This window comes from Rhipicephalus microplus, chromosome 6, assembly GCF_043290135.1.
Source record: "Rhipicephalus microplus isolate Deutch F79 chromosome 6, USDA_Rmic, whole genome shotgun sequence".
Classification (NCBI taxonomy): Eukaryota; Metazoa; Arthropoda; class Arachnida; order Ixodida; family Ixodidae; genus Rhipicephalus; species Rhipicephalus microplus.
Genome location: NC_134705.1, coordinates 174593529 through 174611836, shown reverse-complemented (window position 1 = coordinate 174611836; position 18308 = coordinate 174593529). Strand labels below are relative to the sequence as shown.

The window sequence follows — 18308 nt, the reverse complement described above, 5'->3', positions numbered from 1 at the left end:
CTCATCCTTACTACGCGCACACCATTTATTGTCATAAATACTGATGTGTTGTAATAACTGAGTAGTTAGTATTAACAGGTTGGGAGTTCTCCGAAACTGCTACATAAACATTTTGATGTCCCGCGACTGAAACTCGTGCGCGTATCCCCATGTGGTTTACGTCATGTGTAAACCGCGGGATACTTTATACTGAACTTTCGTAATGTAAAACTCGTGTACAGATAAGCCCACGTTTATTATGAAGACAACGGACGTCAGCGTTTGTTTGGACTTCCTTCACAACGTCTTAATCGGTCCCGCAAGTGGCATAGAAAGCCTTCAGACGAAAATTCGGGTAAATGCGCTCAGACCGGCTGCTCCTTTGTGGGCATTTTATCGTGATTCACCAACGGTCATATTGTGACTGTTCCCGCACATTTCTCTCTTTTTTTTAACAGTCTGTCGTCAATGAAACTGCGAAGCAGCCGAAACTGAGTTTGCCATGGTTACCGGTGTCGTCGCTTCTTGTGGATCTCTTGAAACATATCGCCGACCAGGTTTGTTGGCATGCGCACGCGAAGATAATCGTGATTAGTAGTACATCTGCGGCTGTATTGTGTAATTTTAACATGCATGCTTTGCCCGTTACAAAATTATTGGAATGATCACGTATGATATGTTGCTTAGTCTTTCTGGAATGATACGTTGTGTGCAAGGCATCAAAACTACATTCTCACACGGTTCATTGCACCCAGCAATGCGAAATGCAGTAGCCAACAGTGCATGCTCGCACAAAGTTCTTAAGTGGGCAATTGTTTCATAAGCATTATGGCAGGAGAGCGCTAAATGTGAAACTGAGAACACAGGATGCAGCGCTGTGTCCCCTATTTCGCGCTGACTTGCCATACATTCATACATACATACATACATACATACATACATACATACATACATACATGCATGCATGCATGCATGCATACATACATACATAAGTAGGAAGAGGGAGGGGGGGGGCGTGGGGCAGGCTTTGCATTGCACATCACGCGTAAATAGAATCAGTGCTCACTACAACGCTCTCTACGCAGGGTGCCAAACCGGACACCCTCCTCCTCGCTGGGACATGCGTGGTGCGCATTCTGTGCCGATTTTTGACACTCGATGCTGCTTCCGATGCCGTGCGGCAACTTCTCGCCACACCTTCACGTGATTCAGCTCTGAAGTTGTGCCACAATGCATTCCTACCATCACCGAGCTTACCTTCGCCATCGGTGAACGCCTTGAACAGTCCCACATTTTATCATCTTTGCCTCATTCATGGCGTCCTGAGCGCTGGCCCTGATGCGCATTCCCTCCTAACATGCCAAAGGGATGGAACCGCAGATCCCTTGATCACAGAGGTTTTGCGCCCACTTGTCGGCCTTGTGCACGACGACAGCATCTCGCGGTATCACAGCGTCAGCACTCTGCACCTGTGGTTCAAAATACTGGAGCAACTGCTCGGGAAGCCAGAGTCAGAAGAAGATGGTGAAGCGTTTCCCGTCGGATCCCTGGGGAAGAGCTTGTTCACTCCCGAATCGAATGCAACATCACTCGTCCTCTCTGCAGTCGATGCCAACTGGGAGTCGTCCGCGAACGGAGTGTCAGACCTTATTAGGAAAATCTACCAGTCTTTTCTTAATGTGACACACAGTCAGTGCTCGATTGAAAACAGTAGTGTGAAGCTGGAGGTGGAGCTGGCCCACATCGGGCCGTTTCACAAGTATTTGCTCGAAAGAACAATGCAGCTTGACTGGAAAGAAAAGCCCAAGTATCTAAGCCTTGCGTGTCTCTTGCAGTTTGTGCCTTTTGAATCGGTGAGTATAGTGTTTCCCCATTATGCTAGTTTGTGAAAAATGGTTTATACAATATATTTTATCAGATGTTTATGTACCACAGACACACTTAGCTGATACGGTGTGACCAATACTCCACTGGGTTATCCTTCTGTTTTCCATTCTCACTTGTCATTCAGGTTGCCAAGTGGGGTTTACATTTTGAGGAAATTACACGTGCCCACAGTGATCTGCTAAGAGATTCAGCATGCAGTGTTGATGTGGTTCATTTTCTAGCAGTGAGGTTGTGTGAGAGGGGAAAATGCTGCAAAAAGTTTGTGTGCAAGTGAGAGTGCTGTTATTAATGCTTTGGGCTATTCATTTTTTATGGATGGTTTTTGCAGTATGTTAGTCTGTTTACAGATGCAACCAGTCTTTCGTTTACAATAGCAATGCTTTTGGGGCCACCTGTGCATGGCTAACTAATCTTGTTAAGATTACTTCTACTAAATATGCTTGGCAAAAAGCACTGCTTAAAAACACACACACACACACAATGTTTGAGCACGTATGTGTACCTTACCAAGTAGTTGTTCAGCATAGATCAATAAAGCATATGTAACAGCTATATATGTTAAATGCTGTATGAAACACCTTTGTGGAAACAAACTTTGGATGCTTTCACGTATTGACTCTCGATGCATAGCAAATTCATAGCAACCTTCTTTCTTTCATTGTAATTTCTTTTCAGTGCCTGAAAATTGATGCAGATTTTACAAAGCACTGCATTCGTGGATTGCTGGCTAACCACCTCGTATCGGCAACTGTGGATGTCTACAGAGCGTCTTTGACATTTGGGTATTGCTTGTTTTGTAACTTTTTATATTTCAACCATACGTTACTACATTTCACGTTCCTATTGCCACCAGGCCTACACATAGTAGGCTTATGCGAATGTTCGAACGTATATTAACGCATTCGAACTCGCTTTAGTTATAATTTAAATTATTGGCAAAACGAACGAATAAGTGTACTAATTAGTTGCGGCCTGTAACTTTCTTTGTAAAGGTGGTTTTACTGCATTAGACTGGTGCTATACCATGAACACACCTTTCCAGGATAAATCGGCACTGCTGGGAAGCTTTATTTCAATGTTAAATGAACATATTACCCTCACATTAATTCTTCTTTTTTTTTAGGTTTTCAAGCTTGTCATAACGGCTGGTAAGCCTTAAGTATAGTAAATCTTCAAATTTAAAATATTTTACAGTTTACCACTTGCATTCTACAGAAAATCAAGTCCTCCTGCAAATCAGAGTTGCTTCCACTCCCCTTTGAACCAAAAATAATGACGATTTGCTCAGGCCTTATTTTGAATTTTAAAGAATAGTGTGCTGGTTAGTTGCATCATGACAAATACGTTCATTTTTTCTTTATAATATTTGATATGTACTATTGGAATTCGATTAGAACTTGTTCGAACCAAATCACTATTCACTTCGAGTTCGCTTCAAACTTGAAGGTTACTATTCGCACAAGCCTAACGTATAGTCTAGGTGAATGTTTTTTTCCCTGTATATTACTTGCATCACAACACCATGTCTTTTAAAGGCCTTCATTTTCCGTTGTTTTCTGTACATCAAAAAAAAATATCTGGAATCTGATTTCTCTCTCTTTCTGACTTTTGTCTAGTTCAACTCGCAGAGCAAGCAAGGAAATGTGGTCTCTGTACTGGAAAGTGCCAGTCGTAGATATCGTCAGGTGTGATGATGGGTGAGTCTGTTTCAACCATTATTTTCCTGTCAACTACACTTTGTTTATAGGCAGAGCCGTTGTGTATACTGTGTTACAGATTGTGGGTTGAGGAACACGAACGTTTATTTACGCCAGGCCACACTCCGCCGGCAAACACCAACTGAGAACATGCGTATCAAAAACAACTCAGGACCACTTCAACGCCGCCAGGTGGAGCGGCCCCATGATAGAAGTTCACCAGTCCCAGGAATGCCTGGAGTTCGGTCTTGTTTGACGGGCGAGGTGCACCAAGAATGGCCTGTGTTTTTTCTGGGGTCGGATGGATGCCCTCGGCGTCTATTCGAAACCCCAAGAACTCGACTTGGGCGACACCCAGCTGGCACTTCTCTCTTTTTACCTTCAGCCCAGCATCCTGGAAACGGCGAAGGACCTCGCGAAGGCGAGAGAGCAATTCTTGACCTGACGCCCCTGCAATTAGCACATCATCAAAATATGGAATTACACCTGGTATTCCACGTAGGAGGGTTTCCATTAGATTTTGAAAGATGCCAGGTGCGACACTGACACCAAACTGCAATCGGCGTACCCTGAACGCCCCACGATGCGTTACGATGGTCTGTGCTGCTGCAGACTCATCGGTGACAGGCAGCTGCTGGTAAGCCTGGGCCAAGTCGAGCTTTGCAAAAATGGTTCCGCCTGAGAGAGAAGCCAATACGTGGCTGACCACCGGCACCGGATATGCATGCTGCTGGAGGGCCTTGTTAATGGTACACTTGTAGTCTGCACAGATGCGGATGTCTCCATTTCCCTTCAATGGTGTGACAATAGGGGTTTCCCACTCCACGCAGTCCACTGGCTCCAGAACACCCTGCTGTAGCAGCTTGTCAAGCTTGGCATCGATCTTTTGGCGCAGTGCAAAGGGCACCCTCCTTGCCTTTAGGCGGACTGGCACCACCTCCGGGTTCAAGGCCAACTTCGCAGGTGGTCCCTTGTAGCACCCCAGTCCCCCGTCAAAGACAACAGCAAACTCCTCAAACAGCTTGTCAAATGCCGTGGCCAGTTCGTCCATGCGATGCACTCCGGTGACCTTAATTCCTAATGCTGGAAACCAGTCTAGTCCAAGGACGCTTTGACGCTGCCCTTTGACAATGACAAGTTTCAGTGGGCCAGCAAGACCCCTGAATTTTACTGTAACTGTGGCCATCCCTTGCACTGCTATGCAGTTTCCCTGATAGTCCTTCATAACGACGTCGAGTTGCTTCAACTTCGGGATGCGCCCATTCGGGAAGATTTGCCTGGCCGTAGCCTCGGAGATGAGCGAAAACGTGGATCCCGAGTCCACCTCCATCTCGCATTCCACACCTTCGATTTCGACAGCAACGTGAATCTTCTTTGTCCCGGGCTTGGGCACATCGTGGATGGCGGTCTCCGTGAGGTTGTCGCAGTACGAGGTACTCGCACGCGGAGTGGTCCGCGAATTGTCCGTCCTGCCGTTTGTCTCAAAATTTGCACGGCGGTCCCGCTTCCGTTGAGACCAGCAGACCTTGGCTATGTGCCCTGTTTTTCCGCAACCTCGGCATTGGGCATCACGGAAACGACACAACCGGCGCTCGTGCGGCCCCCCACAACCGGCACAAGATCCGCCCCCCAGTACTGCGTCCCTGCGTTGACTGGTGTCTGCACGTAACTGACGAACACATTCCTCGAGGCCGTCCTGGTCCTCTCCACAGTCGGCGACCGTTCCCTGGTGCACTGGCTCGGTACGCGGCGCGGTTGCGTTTAGTCGCGACTGGCTGGCCTCACGGTCGATGGCCTCAGCGGCGGTAGCTTCCTCGACGGCGCAGGCGAGCGACACTTCTTTTTTCGCCAAAATGCGCCGTTTAGCTTTACGTTCCTCAGGCCAAAAACGAAACAGTCTCGGAGTGCCTTATCAAGGTCAACGAAGTTGCAGTGTTGTGCAGTCGTTCGCAGAGCCGCGAGGTATGCAGCGACGGACTCACCGGTTGCTTGCTCTCTGCGATGGAACTCGTATCGCCGCGCCAATTCCGGTGGTTTCGGCGAAAGATGATTTCGAAGGGCAGCGATGATGTCCTCGTACGGCGTATCTTTCAGCTGGTCCGGCGCGACGAGGGCCTTGGCCAACTGGAACGTCGCGGCCCCGCAACGGCTGAGAAACGTCGACCTTTTCTTTCCAGCGTCCGTAATGCCCTGCGCCTCCAGGAAGCCCTGCGTCCGTAATGCCCTGCGCTTCCCACTCGTCCGGCTGTGACAAGTTGAATTGCTCGAGGGAGCCATTGCTGGAGGCCTCCCGTTGTCCGGGATTCCGCCCGTCCTCCATTGTCGCGCTGGACGTCATGCCGACCTATCCCACCCTCGTCGCCAGTGTTACAGATTGTGGGTTGAGGAACACGAACGTTTATTTACGCCAGGCCACACTCCGCCGGCAAACACCAACTGAGAACATGCGTATCAAAAACAACTCAGGACCACTTCAACGCCGCCAGGTGGAGCGGCCACACATCACATGTTCGTAGCTGTCTTTCCTGTTGCCGCCAAACCTAGCGGCCACAGTCACACTACACAACATACTGAATACCTCCCAATTTGCCCTGTCACGTAACTACTACTCGTTATGATGTAAATAATGTGGACATCCACAACACACTTTCACCGTTAGCACCACCTACAATGCAAGCAGCCGGTGCATAGAGGGCCAGGTCTTCAGAAGTGCTCGGAGCATTTGGCAGCGAAAATGACAAAGTCATGTGGAAACAAGACCGCACTGCATCCAATCGGCTATGCAAACGAGACAGGACAGTGTACTACCATCCGCTGTTGTGTGAGCATTGCACGCACAAACATGGCAATCATTTTAGAGTGTCTTGAAGGGCAAGCTGATTCTTTCTAACATCCTATTGCACAATGCACAATGCAAGCTACAAGTACTAGCAGTTGACTTTCTGTCCCATCTTACTTTCTGAACCATTAAAATGCAATGCTTGGCCAGCCGCTTTTTCGCCCAATTGATGTTGAAGTTTTGCTCTGTAGGGTCCGGCCACTTCTCTTCAGGCCAGTGTGATTTCCTGTTCTTAGCAGAATAAGTTATAGCAGCCCCTTTTTTTGATGTCATGCTTGCTACATCTCATTACATGGCGACAAGGTGGCAATGGCATGATGCTGCCAAACACAGGCTCGTGGATTCGTTCAAACCTTTTGTCAAGTCTATATTGAAATGAACAGAAGCAGGCAAAATTTTTAGCAAGAAGTATTATAGCTTAGACTCAAAGACCATACAACGGTTAAAAAGAAACAAAAACTTCATGAGCTTTTTTCAAGAGGAATTCACGGGAGGTAAGCCGAATTCTCTGGATTCAGTTAGTGAGTCTAGATTCGTGAGCTGAATGTGAATACAGTAGATGTGTAGCTTCATCCTGTCAGATTTCACACTGCCATTTCTTGCGCCAACCAAAGTGTCTGCATCTCTAACAAAGGCACAGCTTTGGGAAACTTTTTCTTGTGTCATTTCTGCAGAACATGTCTTCAAAACATGACCACCCACTTGCTACCCTGGACTCTGAAGAATATTCCGGGCAGCTTAGAAGAGCTTGCAGATAGCTTCAAGACACATGGGTCGGATGAAATGTCGCTTTCCTTCCTTGCAACGCTGGGTCGTATTGGTCTACAGGCGGGGCTTACATCCAGGGTGCTAAAGGCAAGTTTGTAATTTGACACGAGTTCACTTATACGTTTTGTTGGCAATTTTCAGTACTGTTCTTGTGACTACTTTTGTGACTGCCTCTGGAGCGAAGACTTATAAAGTATGTGGCCTATTTTTATCGGCCTGTTGCAGTTTTTTTTTTACTAGCGACCTTAAACAGACTCTGCAACACTTCTTGAACACCGTAAGAAAATGGTGCCGATTGTTAGTTGAGGTTCCCGAGAACACATGAGGCTATAGCGCAGCACACCACTTGAATTCACAGTTAATTCTCAAATTCACCTAGAGGTGAACCTCATCTCTCTAAATATGATGCCACATAACAAAATTACTGTGCCATATACACGAGTCCACAGCCGTTGGCTGATTTGAGCATAGTGAGCTGCATAAATACCACGGCCACCGCAGGATGGCGCCACATACCCAAACGTGCGCGGTCATGCTGAAAGTAAGTCGCACGATCAAAGAAAAAAAGAAAACGTAATGCGCTCAAGAAACCTCTTCTCTGTAGCTTTCAGCGTACGCGCTAGTACAAAGGAAGAAGGAAAACGCTTGAAATGTGTGACAAATCCCGGCAACACCACTCATACTTTGTGGATTCTAAAGGTTTTTACGGCAGTCGGCTCGAGAGTCACTAAGCTCTTTAATGAGGCCATTGGACGAATGCTAAGAAAAGTGTGGCAGGGAGAGGCGGCAGACACTTGAGGCTGTGACTGATTTGCATTTATTGTACATGTGGTAGCTGCTTCAAGCTGCTTGTTTCTATTTCAGTACAGTCACATTAGCTATGTACTAAACATTAATGCAGCGTCCAGAGTGTGCCAATTCATACTACGTTCTGTCCTTCATGGTGATTTCCTGAGCTACTGTTCATGGTCCTAATTGATTGTGAATAGTTTCTACAATAACAGATTTAGCAATAAGAATTCTATAATTTCCTAATTGTCTTGTCAGTGTTATTCACGTGCTTCACTACTTGAAGTTTGATCTGTTGTAGCAAAGCAGTTATTTGGGCTTGTTGTTAATGATTCATTTTAAATGAAGAAATGGGTCACCGTACACAACAGGGACTGTGTCATTGTTCTCCTTTGTTGTTCCTGTTCTGTACTGCCCTGCACGGTTTGCATGTAAAAATTAAATTCGATTGTTATGTTTAAAAATCAAAACAACAAAAAATCATTCTGTAATGCATTCCTAATGAGTTTATGAAGTGAATTTATTATTTATTGTTGAATTAATTTGGGTATCACATGCTCAAAGCATTGGTGACATCTTTTTTTTATGATTTGATTACCTCAAACCACAAGATTTTCTGAGAAAGAAATAAACATGCACAGCTTTCTTAATTAGGTATATTTATTAACTTGTTCTTTGATATCATAATTTTTGCAGGAGCCACTGATGGCAAAGTGTCTTGTCCACCAGTCCAATGCAATACGGATAGAAACATTCACCCTATGTTGCTCTTCGTACATACTTAATGCAGGTATGGCTTTTAGATGTAAATAACCTAGTGTTTCTTACGCCTGAGATGCTATACGTCGCTAACGCAATTTTTAAATCTTGCTGTCTCATTCAGTAGAATGTTTGCATTAATTGCAGCAGCTTGCTTCCTGCAGATTTTTAAAATTTTTTTACCTATGATCTGCCGCACCTGCTTAAGCAGACTGTACTGTATATTGATATGCATGTGTTATGTTAGGGATATTAATGTTGTTAATTAATGATATTCCTGTTCTATTATCGGTATATTTTTACTTTCACCAGAATCCGTCAATGCTTTTCTGGTCATGGAACTCCTCCGTAACGCAATGGGTAGAGCTTGCTATGTGGCCGCGAGGCTCCGCCAAGAGTGCGTAGAGCTGGGGACCCGATGACTCTGGCGGCATCGACGTTCAATTTACCGCGTTTTTCCAAGTTTGTGCGACAGACGGCTGTCGGAACTGTATGTTGTACGTGAACGATGATGCCAAAGACTTGCTGTGTTCCTTGCTATCGCTCCAACCACGAAGGTGCGATCAAAAAGCTGTCTAGTTTGACGAAGAACAGCAATGAAAAGGACAAATGGAAATGTGCGTGACAGGCAGCTGGTGGACTTAACTTCGATTCTGAAAACGTGAGAGAGTGCGAGAAAGGTTTCGATGCCACCGACGTTATTCGGACTGACTGCTCCGTAGTGAATGGAGAAATATGTGCCTTAGTAATGCGAGAAGGCAAGTTGCCAGCAGGAGCTGTTTCTATCGCAGCTTTCAAGTTCTTTTTAAAGTTCTCAGCTGTTTATTAGGCGCTTTGCATTTTTTTTCTTATTTCTATTTACATTCACTCAATTTAAGCAAAGGATCATGTCTTTTTTTATTTGCATCAGTTCGCTCGCTTTTTTTTTTTTTTCAATAGCTTGCTGCCTTCATACGCTGGCTTTGCACAGAGCTTTCCTACGCTAGAAAAAGTGTCATTCATAGCTATCAGATTTGTGAGGTTATTTTCTAGTATTTTATTTCTCTCTATTTCAATTGTAGCATTCTTGCTTTGATTGCTGTAAATTAATGGCTCGACAGAATGAAGTTCCTAAACATATGCACTGATAATAACGCCTGGTGTTTTATGTCCCAAAACGACGACGTGATTATGAGAGAGGCCGTAGTGGAGGGCTCCTAAAAAATTTCGGCCATCTGGCGTTCTTTACGGGCCTCTGCCACTTTGCCTCCATCGAAATGCGACCGCCACAGCCGAGATCGAACCCACGAACTTTGGGTCAGCAGTCGAGCACCCTAGCCAATGCTCCACTGAGGCGGTCTAAACATATGCATTGAAATAAGTAATCATAAAAAAAAAAGCATGTACTCTGTGGGAGTTGGCATTACCTCGTATTTTCATCTTTTAAAGTACTGTATTTCCCATGTACTGTTTTTCATGTTCTGAATGAATCTAAAGCGCAAAGGAGCGTTGCTTGTGAACACATGTGCTTGTTTTTTCTAGAATAGAGAAACACAATCTGTCTCATTTAAAGAAGTCGGCCCTGAGCAGTCTACATCAATAAATTTGTTGCATCACCGTGGTGCAAGCATAGTTCATATATATTATATAAGCTGGCTGTTTTAAGTAAATGTCTCTGTCAATTCTCGTTTTGTTGTGAAATATTTTATGTAACAGCTCTCCATAGTTAACTTTTTACGTCGGGATGAAAGTGACTCCCAGTTTAAATTCCTCTTTCGTTTCAGTACAACTGTGACCTTTTTTTCATACTGACCCAAGACAAACCTGGCTGTGCTGTTCTGAATTTTTTTTTTCAGACTTTTGCTGTTTTCGCTTTAGTGCCAATCTTTGTTTTATGTTTTTTATGCATGCACTAACAAGAGATTTCCTTCATAGCATTTTACTGTGGATCTCCTTCTGTATTATGTTTATTTTTGTGTTTGCACTGTATTATTGTACTTTATTAAAAAATACATTAACTTGTAACAAAATTATTTGTGAAAATTTATGTTCAACATGTTTGCAGTAATGTCATTTGCACAATTTGTTCATTAATGCTACAAACTGGTCTGTGCAAAAGCTTGTGTCATCATTTTAATGTGTTTAGAAATTCAGTTGTTAGGCAAAGCTTACTGTGATCGCTTTACGAGGCGCTAAGCTTTCCTTTTGAAACTTTGCCATGTAGCAAAAAGTAACTATTCCTATGGAGCGTCTACACTTACTTTGGAAGCCACTCGAAGCCCTTATGGTTTGCTTTTATATGTTCTATAGATTAAATTTTATACACACAAGTCAGACCTTAATAAATGTCACTCACGTGATGACTGATCTTCATTTTTTTCAACTTTCAGGAAAACCAGAAGCTGAAATGTCAAAGATAGTCCAATTTGTGATGGCCAACTTGAACGTCGACGACTCCTGGTTCCGGTCGAGGCTTCTTGTGCAGCTCGAAAATGTCTTATTAGCTCTGCGAGAAAGCATCGTGTCAGAGTTCAACAGAGAAACCCGCCAAAAGAAGAGAGGCAGCAGAAAAAGTGCAGGACAAAGCCATTACACGTCAGCCTTCTGTAGGTATTTGCTTGCACGCCCGTTAGACATATAACTTTGTTTAAAGAGGTATCTCGCTTCCAAAGTTATTCCTTTCCAAGTTTCTATGAAAAAAAAAAAAGAACCTTAGAATTCATGGTAGCACGTTCGTAAAGTTGCCTGATTCACCTTTGATGACCTAATCTAATGGCTGTGGTGTTCTGCCGCTAAGCTTGAAATTTTGAGAAAAATATGCAATTGTGCAGTTTTACACGCTAAAGCCACAATATGAAGATGAGGCAAGCCGTAGTGCAAGACTTCGTATCAACTTTGAATACCTGGGGTTCTTTAATGTGCACCTCGTAAAAGCCCGCGGTTGCTCTTTCATTTCACCCCCATTGGGATGCAGTTGCTATGGCCGGGAGTTGTGCCGACATCTTCAAGTTTAGCAGGGTAAGCTCAAAAGTCGTGGCACTGATTCCTGGCAACGGCAACCACATTTTGATGAGAGTCAATAGCAAAACTACTTATGTGTTCACATTCGGTTGCTCATTACGATATTTCGCGTGACCGTAATTAATCTAGAGCCCCTCTGCTGAAGTTTTTATCAGAACTGGAAGTCCAGTTTCGAGACGTGAAAGGCTGCAATATTGTGTTTGCTCTGCAAGTTGGGGATGGAAATAATCAATCCGTGGGTCCGACTTCTATGATTTACACGTAATTTTTCGCTGTCAGGGTTCATCGTTTAACTTTTCAAAAGGCGTTGGCAGAACACTCGAGAACAATAGTTAAGTTCTACAAGTAACCTATGAAATTATCTCTGCAAATGTACATCTTAAAGGACAACATTTACACTGCAGAGGTAATAGAATCCTGAATGGTTTTCTTTGTGTAATATGAATATTGCACAGCAGTTTATTTTTTTCGATAAGGATGTTTTATGTTTTGTTTTCTTAGTGTTTTTGCAAACTTTGTACATAATTGTTTAGAAAAAATTGGCAAGTAGGGCCGCAGTTTAGTAAGAAGAAAGGTTCTTACATGGACATCTTTTACAAGAGCCACATTCTGTAGAGCATGCCTTAGATGGCCAGTGTTATTGACATTTTGCTTACATTTCATTTATCCATAGGCTTCGTCAAGGAGATTGTGGTATTGGCTGTGGAAAACCTATTTTCCGGCGCAAATTACCAAAGAGCCATAACTTCATTGTCAGTCCTTGAATGCGTTGCAAACATTTTTCGAGTGGATCCATCTGGGAAACAAAGATCAACACACAAAAGAGGCAAGTGTGGTTCTAATTACTGCTGAAATGTGTCTCTTCGCTCAATCGGTCATCGCACATTGATGATATGCCATCAGGCCATGAAAAACTTTTGTAGAACTAGTGTTGAAAACATAATTCTAGACTGATTTCTCAGGGCATTGTTCTTGTTAGTTACAGCACAAAGGCATGGTATCATATATCTGTCCTTGATGTCAGTTTAACACCAGTGTTTTCTATCCTGTTTGCTTGAATTTTGTAATATGAAAGAGTTTCTTTAGGTTGCTTTTAAGATTGCTTTCATGTGCTCTTAACATCTGTCTTTTAGAAATCTTGGAAAAGTTCTTCGCTTCTGAGACGAGCCGCTTTGAACTGGGACCAATGCAGAAGAGGATCAGGTCAGCTTTTCTCAAGGCTCTTTTTCATAACGTACTTGAGGTAAAGTAACCCATTTTGTTGCTCTTTTTAGATATATTTCTCAAAATTCCAGGATGTGGTTTGTGCTCTAGGTAGTGACTGTATTGCAGTGCTATTGGGGTGGTATTATAGAAATTCATTTTAGTTTCATTAACAAACCTAGGTGAAGTGACCCAAGTGTTGTATCGGCACCGAGCAAACCCCTTTTGCATGGTGTGGGTTATAGTCAACCAAGTCGAGACATGTACACAAAGGAAGTGCAGCATAGAAGTCATCGCAGTGGCAATCTTCTACCGTTTTAATTTTTAAATGGATGAACTCTAATATAAGCTCACTCAACAGATGCTTCTTATGGTCATTGGTCTCACATAGGAAGTAGCACTGTAGCAGTCCTTGTAATATGTGGGTAATCTTTGAACGCAAAGGGAAACGGCTAAACTATTGGCAGTTTTTGCGCTTCGCTCTGAAACTCTCTGTGCATTATGACCAGGCAATTTGAATTGGGCCGTGCGCGAAATGTTTGCTTTGCGTTTACCAGTGCCAGGTGTTCATATTTATGGTGCATGCAAAATTTCCCGGCAAAATATTTTGCAATGTCAGAAACAGAGACCCTGTTGTAAGGGCTTTTTAAATGACGTGGGGCTTTTTAAATCTCATTAGTCTTCAGCTGGCACAGTGGTAAGAAAGGGCAGTCAGGGATCGGCAGTACTATTCTGTATGTGCTTTTCAAAAGGTGCTGTTCGCGAGGTGCTCTTCTGACTCAAATCTTGATATAAAAAGTTCGGATATAACGAATTATTGGCTATAACGAACTAAATGACCAGTAGCTTTGCCACAGATACAGTGTTACAAATAATCATGTATAACGAATTTTTGGTTATAACAAACTATTTTTGTGGCAGATGTCACTTTGTCATAACGAGTTTTGAGTGTAGTCAGACAGCCTGCTGAGTAGGGAACATAACAAGGGGGAACACAGTCATCTCGTTGCACAAGCCGAGGCCCTCGCTTTGTTCAGGTTCGCCTTTCAGCATTTCGGCTCCTGACCACTCATGGTTGCCCAGTGTTTGAAAGTGGCAGCAGCCTTCAGGATGTGCTGCAGGACACCGCCGACAAATACCTTGCTAGTCCGAGGCCCCAGGACAATGCTGTTGGTGCCCTACTTCTGCACCTTTACCTCACCAAGTAAGCACCTTGGCACTCGCCTACCCGTCGGGTTACTTGTCTGTGTTCTTTTTTACATTGTCTGACATTGCTTTGACCAACAAGTCTGTCATCTTTAGATGGCAGACTTGTTGGTCAAAATTGTTGCACGGATTTTATTGCACAGAGCATCGCTAGATGTCACTGCCACCAGTTTACTGCCATTCGTGTTTGCTGCACTAAAGTATCTCCAGACACAAATATGGGCAAATAAGCTAGCTAAACTTCCCTGATAACATTTCAATACTATATCAAAAATGAAATATTTGAAACTACAGAACTAGTTAGATGTAAAAATAATGCCTGATGTGTCTCATGAAAATATTCATTTGACCTAATTGATATTGTAGGAGGATGAAAAATATCTGAATTTAAAACGAATATAGGACAGAAATCAGAAATGAAAACTGGTGCATTTAATTCAGTGGCTATTTTGTGTTTCTGTTTTTCTTTATTCCAGCCTGAAAGAGGAGCCAAAGCAGCTTGCAGCAAAGCTAGAAGAAATCTGTAGCTTGGGTGAGAATTCCTTCTCGGAATTCCAGCGTGACCCAGTGTCTGCATCAGCGAGTTTTCCACTTCATGGTAAACATTGTTCATGTGCCTGTGTGTGTGTTTGTGTGTGTTTGAGAGAGTGTGAAGGTGGGGGAGGGGGCATTCAGTTGCCATTTGTGGAAGACCTTTACAAGAATTGGGACAGAAAGATAGGCAACCTGGTATGATGTATCCCACTCAGCACAATGTAAATTGTCCTCTTTCACAAACTTATTTGAAATCAAAGCAGGGCCAGATCCAGCGACTCATTTTAGGGGGAAGGGGGATGTCGCTTGATGTAACTCCGAAGGAGGAAGTTGGGGTCCTGACTCTTTTTGTATTTAGTAACACGAAAACCCCGTCATAGCATAAATACTGTCCCATCCATTTGTTCTAATTGGTGATATGATGGAGGTAGACAATAAGCACTGAAGAAAGTGGCTGGGGTGAAGGCAATCACCGCTACCCCTCCCACCTCTGTGTCCACCACTGATCTGAGGTCTTTTTTTTTTTTTCTAATGGATTATGCATGATTGTGAAAGCGGTCTTTAGTAGACAACAGATGCCGAGCCAGAGGGACTATGCAAAATTGTACACGTTCGGAATTTATGTTGTACATTAGATCTTAATCTCATTGCAGGCTTGCTGTTGACGCTGGTCACCTGCCTGAGCGATGTGAAGTGCATATTGGCAGCCGTGCAGAGATGCAGCGCCGATGGGAAGAACAGAGACTTAATTTGCGGCATTCTCACCAGGGCGTTGTGTCTTGCAAGGAGCTCCCTCTTTCACTCCCTTTTTGTCATGGTGCCAAAGGAGAAGCAACGCGCGCTCGGTTAGTCCTTTCTGCTCTTTTTGGAAAGCAACGTTACCTCTGTTAGCTCTTTGCACGGCTTGCAACTGCTCTGCAATTCTAAGTTGTAACCACTGCGAGGTGACCTTTTCACCAACATACCAAAGCTGCTGCAGCCCCGGTGGCCCTGCAACATGCTGACAGTGGCTTGCCGAAAGAGGGTTTGAGCCAGTGTACCAAGGAATAAACGTAGAATTTCTAAATATGTCAGTTCGCTTTTGCAGTCATAAGATATACGAGATCCACATTTGCGGTCATACGATTTAATTACGGGTTACTGTGATCGTGTTAAATGCGTGAAATGCATTATTTTAGGGGCGTGCAGACATTTGAAATTTCTAATATATTTCTAATAATGCTTGCTATTTTATTTTAATTGCTGTGGAATTTGACTATACAAACTTCCCAAATACAAAACGGTAAACGTCCAATTGAAAGTGACCTTTAAAGTTTTTTTTTTAAGTTTTTTTTAATAGGTTTCACCCCATTCCACTCTCGTATTGTGGCAAAGCTGCTTTTCAGGCATTGCTACAATCGCTAATGTATTGGCTCAAAAAATATGCTGGTTCCAACGTAGAGATAATAGATGTGGCTGACGTGAGGGCTCATCTAATGCTGTTTTGGACTTGAAATGAAAGTCCAATAAATAGGATGGCAAAATTTTTTAGCGTTCAAAATTTTAGGTGTTCTTACATATCAACATCTAGGAGAGGCCGAGAAAATTTACTCTGCATCTTTGACTTTCATATGTACAGTGTTGTCGGCAACACCTTGGTTGCCACCAAATCGTACACATGGCCTCTGCATTGCCTGTGAAACACCACCCAACCAGCACTTCATCAGCCTAGCAAAAAGAAACATTTTCATGTTGCTATCTCATAAGAATATGCCTAGGAATACTAACTTTCTTTTTTGCAATTTTACCTCGAAGTATGTGAAAAATAATCTAGAAGTATTTGAGAAATACTCTAGCAATATTCGATCCACACTTCAACATTCGAATTCACTTTGCACCCAAAGTTTTGCTATTTGCACAACTCTACATTACTTCCAAGGGACATCTGCTGGGAATGAAAAGAAAAGCTATTAGGTGACGAAACATATTATAAATAATCGTACTAGTGATATTCCTCTGTACTAAGGCCGGAGTGTCTTTTGCCAAGCTTCTGCGATTGTGCTCAGTTTGCTATAAACATTTGGCTGTTAGCATTGAAGTTTTACTTTTACATTATATTTTTTTATTATTGATATGGTGGCCATAAGTCGTTCCTCTGATGTGCCTGTCGACATAGGTACCTAACATATCAGCTTATGTGTATTCTTCAGGTGCAATGTCTGCTAATTCAGCAGACAGAGTAGCACCTTCCTTCGAGGACACAAACCTGGCATTCACAGAACTCATTAGAGACCATGAGATGGCTGAAAGGATCAGATTCACACCAGAACAGCGGCAGCAAGTCGAGGAAAGACTCGCATCGTTCTGTTGGCACTGCATCAAGGTAAATATTGTGATAAAAGTGGCTTCTGGCTCCATTAAAAACTTGTGCACTCTATGATTCGTTTTCGTTTATTGATTTTATCATTTCAAAAGTCTTCGGTTGAGGCATCGCATGAGGGGGTGAGTTATCAAAAGGCTAACATAGAAGTTAGGATGGTTTCAATCAGCCGCTTGAATGCTTGTGAGTCAATGATAGTTGCAAGATCAGTGGGCAGGTATTGATGGAAGAAAAATTCGTGCTAGGCAGAAGCGCTTGGCTGTCTCACATCACCCAAAAATTGTTTGCTCCACATGGCTCCCAAGTCTGCTGTATTTACCGGCTTTATGTATGTGCCACTCTAAGGTTAGCGTACTTCTTTTAATGAATGAGAGGTGGCGCAAGCGTCTTTGCTGGGGTGCTATTTTTACAGCTTGAATTAAAAAAAAGTACAAGTTTAGGGTAAGATTGAAGCTTGAAAAGATGAAAAATTTGTGAACAAGGGGTGTTGCTCGAGCCGACGTTTTTACAAGTGAACTTGTCTTCTTGAAGGCTGGAGCTGCAGCATTGAAGAATACGAGTCCGCTTGTTGAAACATCAGCTCCAGCGACGCCTTGTGTTCACAAATTTTTAATCGCTTTACAGAGTGGTTACTCAGACTCTAGGGGAGCCTTGTTCTATTTTTTAGCATGGGGATCAACATGCATGCTGTCATTTTTGTGTAATTGTTCCACATACAGCTTCCTGTTTCCTCGAACTTGCCTCCTCTGTCGAGCTGCATTTGCGAATGCATGGGTGGTTTTTTGTCAAAAGCAAACCCCGGTCACTTGTTGTCTTGGCTTGGTAAGTCGAGCTTCCTCGAGTCGGCAGCATGGTTCGTCTGTAGCAGCTAACTCGGCGTATTGGGGTATCTGCATCTCTACTCGCAGCACAAACAAAAGAATGAGTACTACGGAAAAACAATGCTACACAAGGAGTGACTCATTACTTGAGGTTATTTCCTCATGCAAATACCGCATAATACAGTCGCACGTGCCATTTTGTCAGCCACAGTTTGGAGAAACAAGAAACCAGTAAACTAGTAGCTTGTTAAGTTCTCTTATGGAATTGGCAGAATGAACTCAGCTCAACACTCTCGGCAGCTTATCTACTGAATCTCACCGATACCTATGAACCGGAAACCCAGAGGCTTATGAGAAGGGCTCAGCTTAAATTGGAGACGACAGTGAGCCATGGAAAGAAAAATGACAGGTGTAACTTTAAGAGACAAGAAGAGAGTAGAGTGGGTCAGGGAGCAATTGGTTGTTGA

At 43.5% G+C, this 18308-nt stretch overlaps 1 protein-coding gene across 1 annotated transcript in view; it reads left to right on the top strand.

The window, feature by feature from the left end:
• Positions 1-127: 127 nt before the first annotated feature.
• LOC119168301 (tRNA (32-2'-O)-methyltransferase regulator THADA) overlaps positions 128-18308 on the top strand; it is a 38923-nt gene continuing 20742 nt past the window's right edge. The window contains exons 1-14 of the mRNA XM_075867918.1: positions 128-334; positions 438-536; positions 1065-1832; positions 2542-2648; positions 3483-3563; positions 7077-7257; positions 8656-8749; positions 11088-11303; positions 12392-12544; positions 12852-12961; positions 13959-14125; positions 14604-14725; positions 15315-15506; positions 16851-17023. Coding sequence (XP_075724033.1) covers positions 239-334; positions 438-536; positions 1065-1832; positions 2542-2648; positions 3483-3563; positions 7077-7257; positions 8656-8749; positions 11088-11303; positions 12392-12544; positions 12852-12961; positions 13959-14125; positions 14604-14725; positions 15315-15506; positions 16851-17023 — 2559 coding nt within the window. The 5' untranslated portion in view covers positions 128-238. The remainder of the gene's footprint in view (positions 335-437; positions 537-1064; positions 1833-2541; positions 2649-3482; positions 3564-7076; positions 7258-8655; positions 8750-11087; positions 11304-12391; positions 12545-12851; positions 12962-13958; positions 14126-14603; positions 14726-15314; positions 15507-16850; positions 17024-18308) is intronic.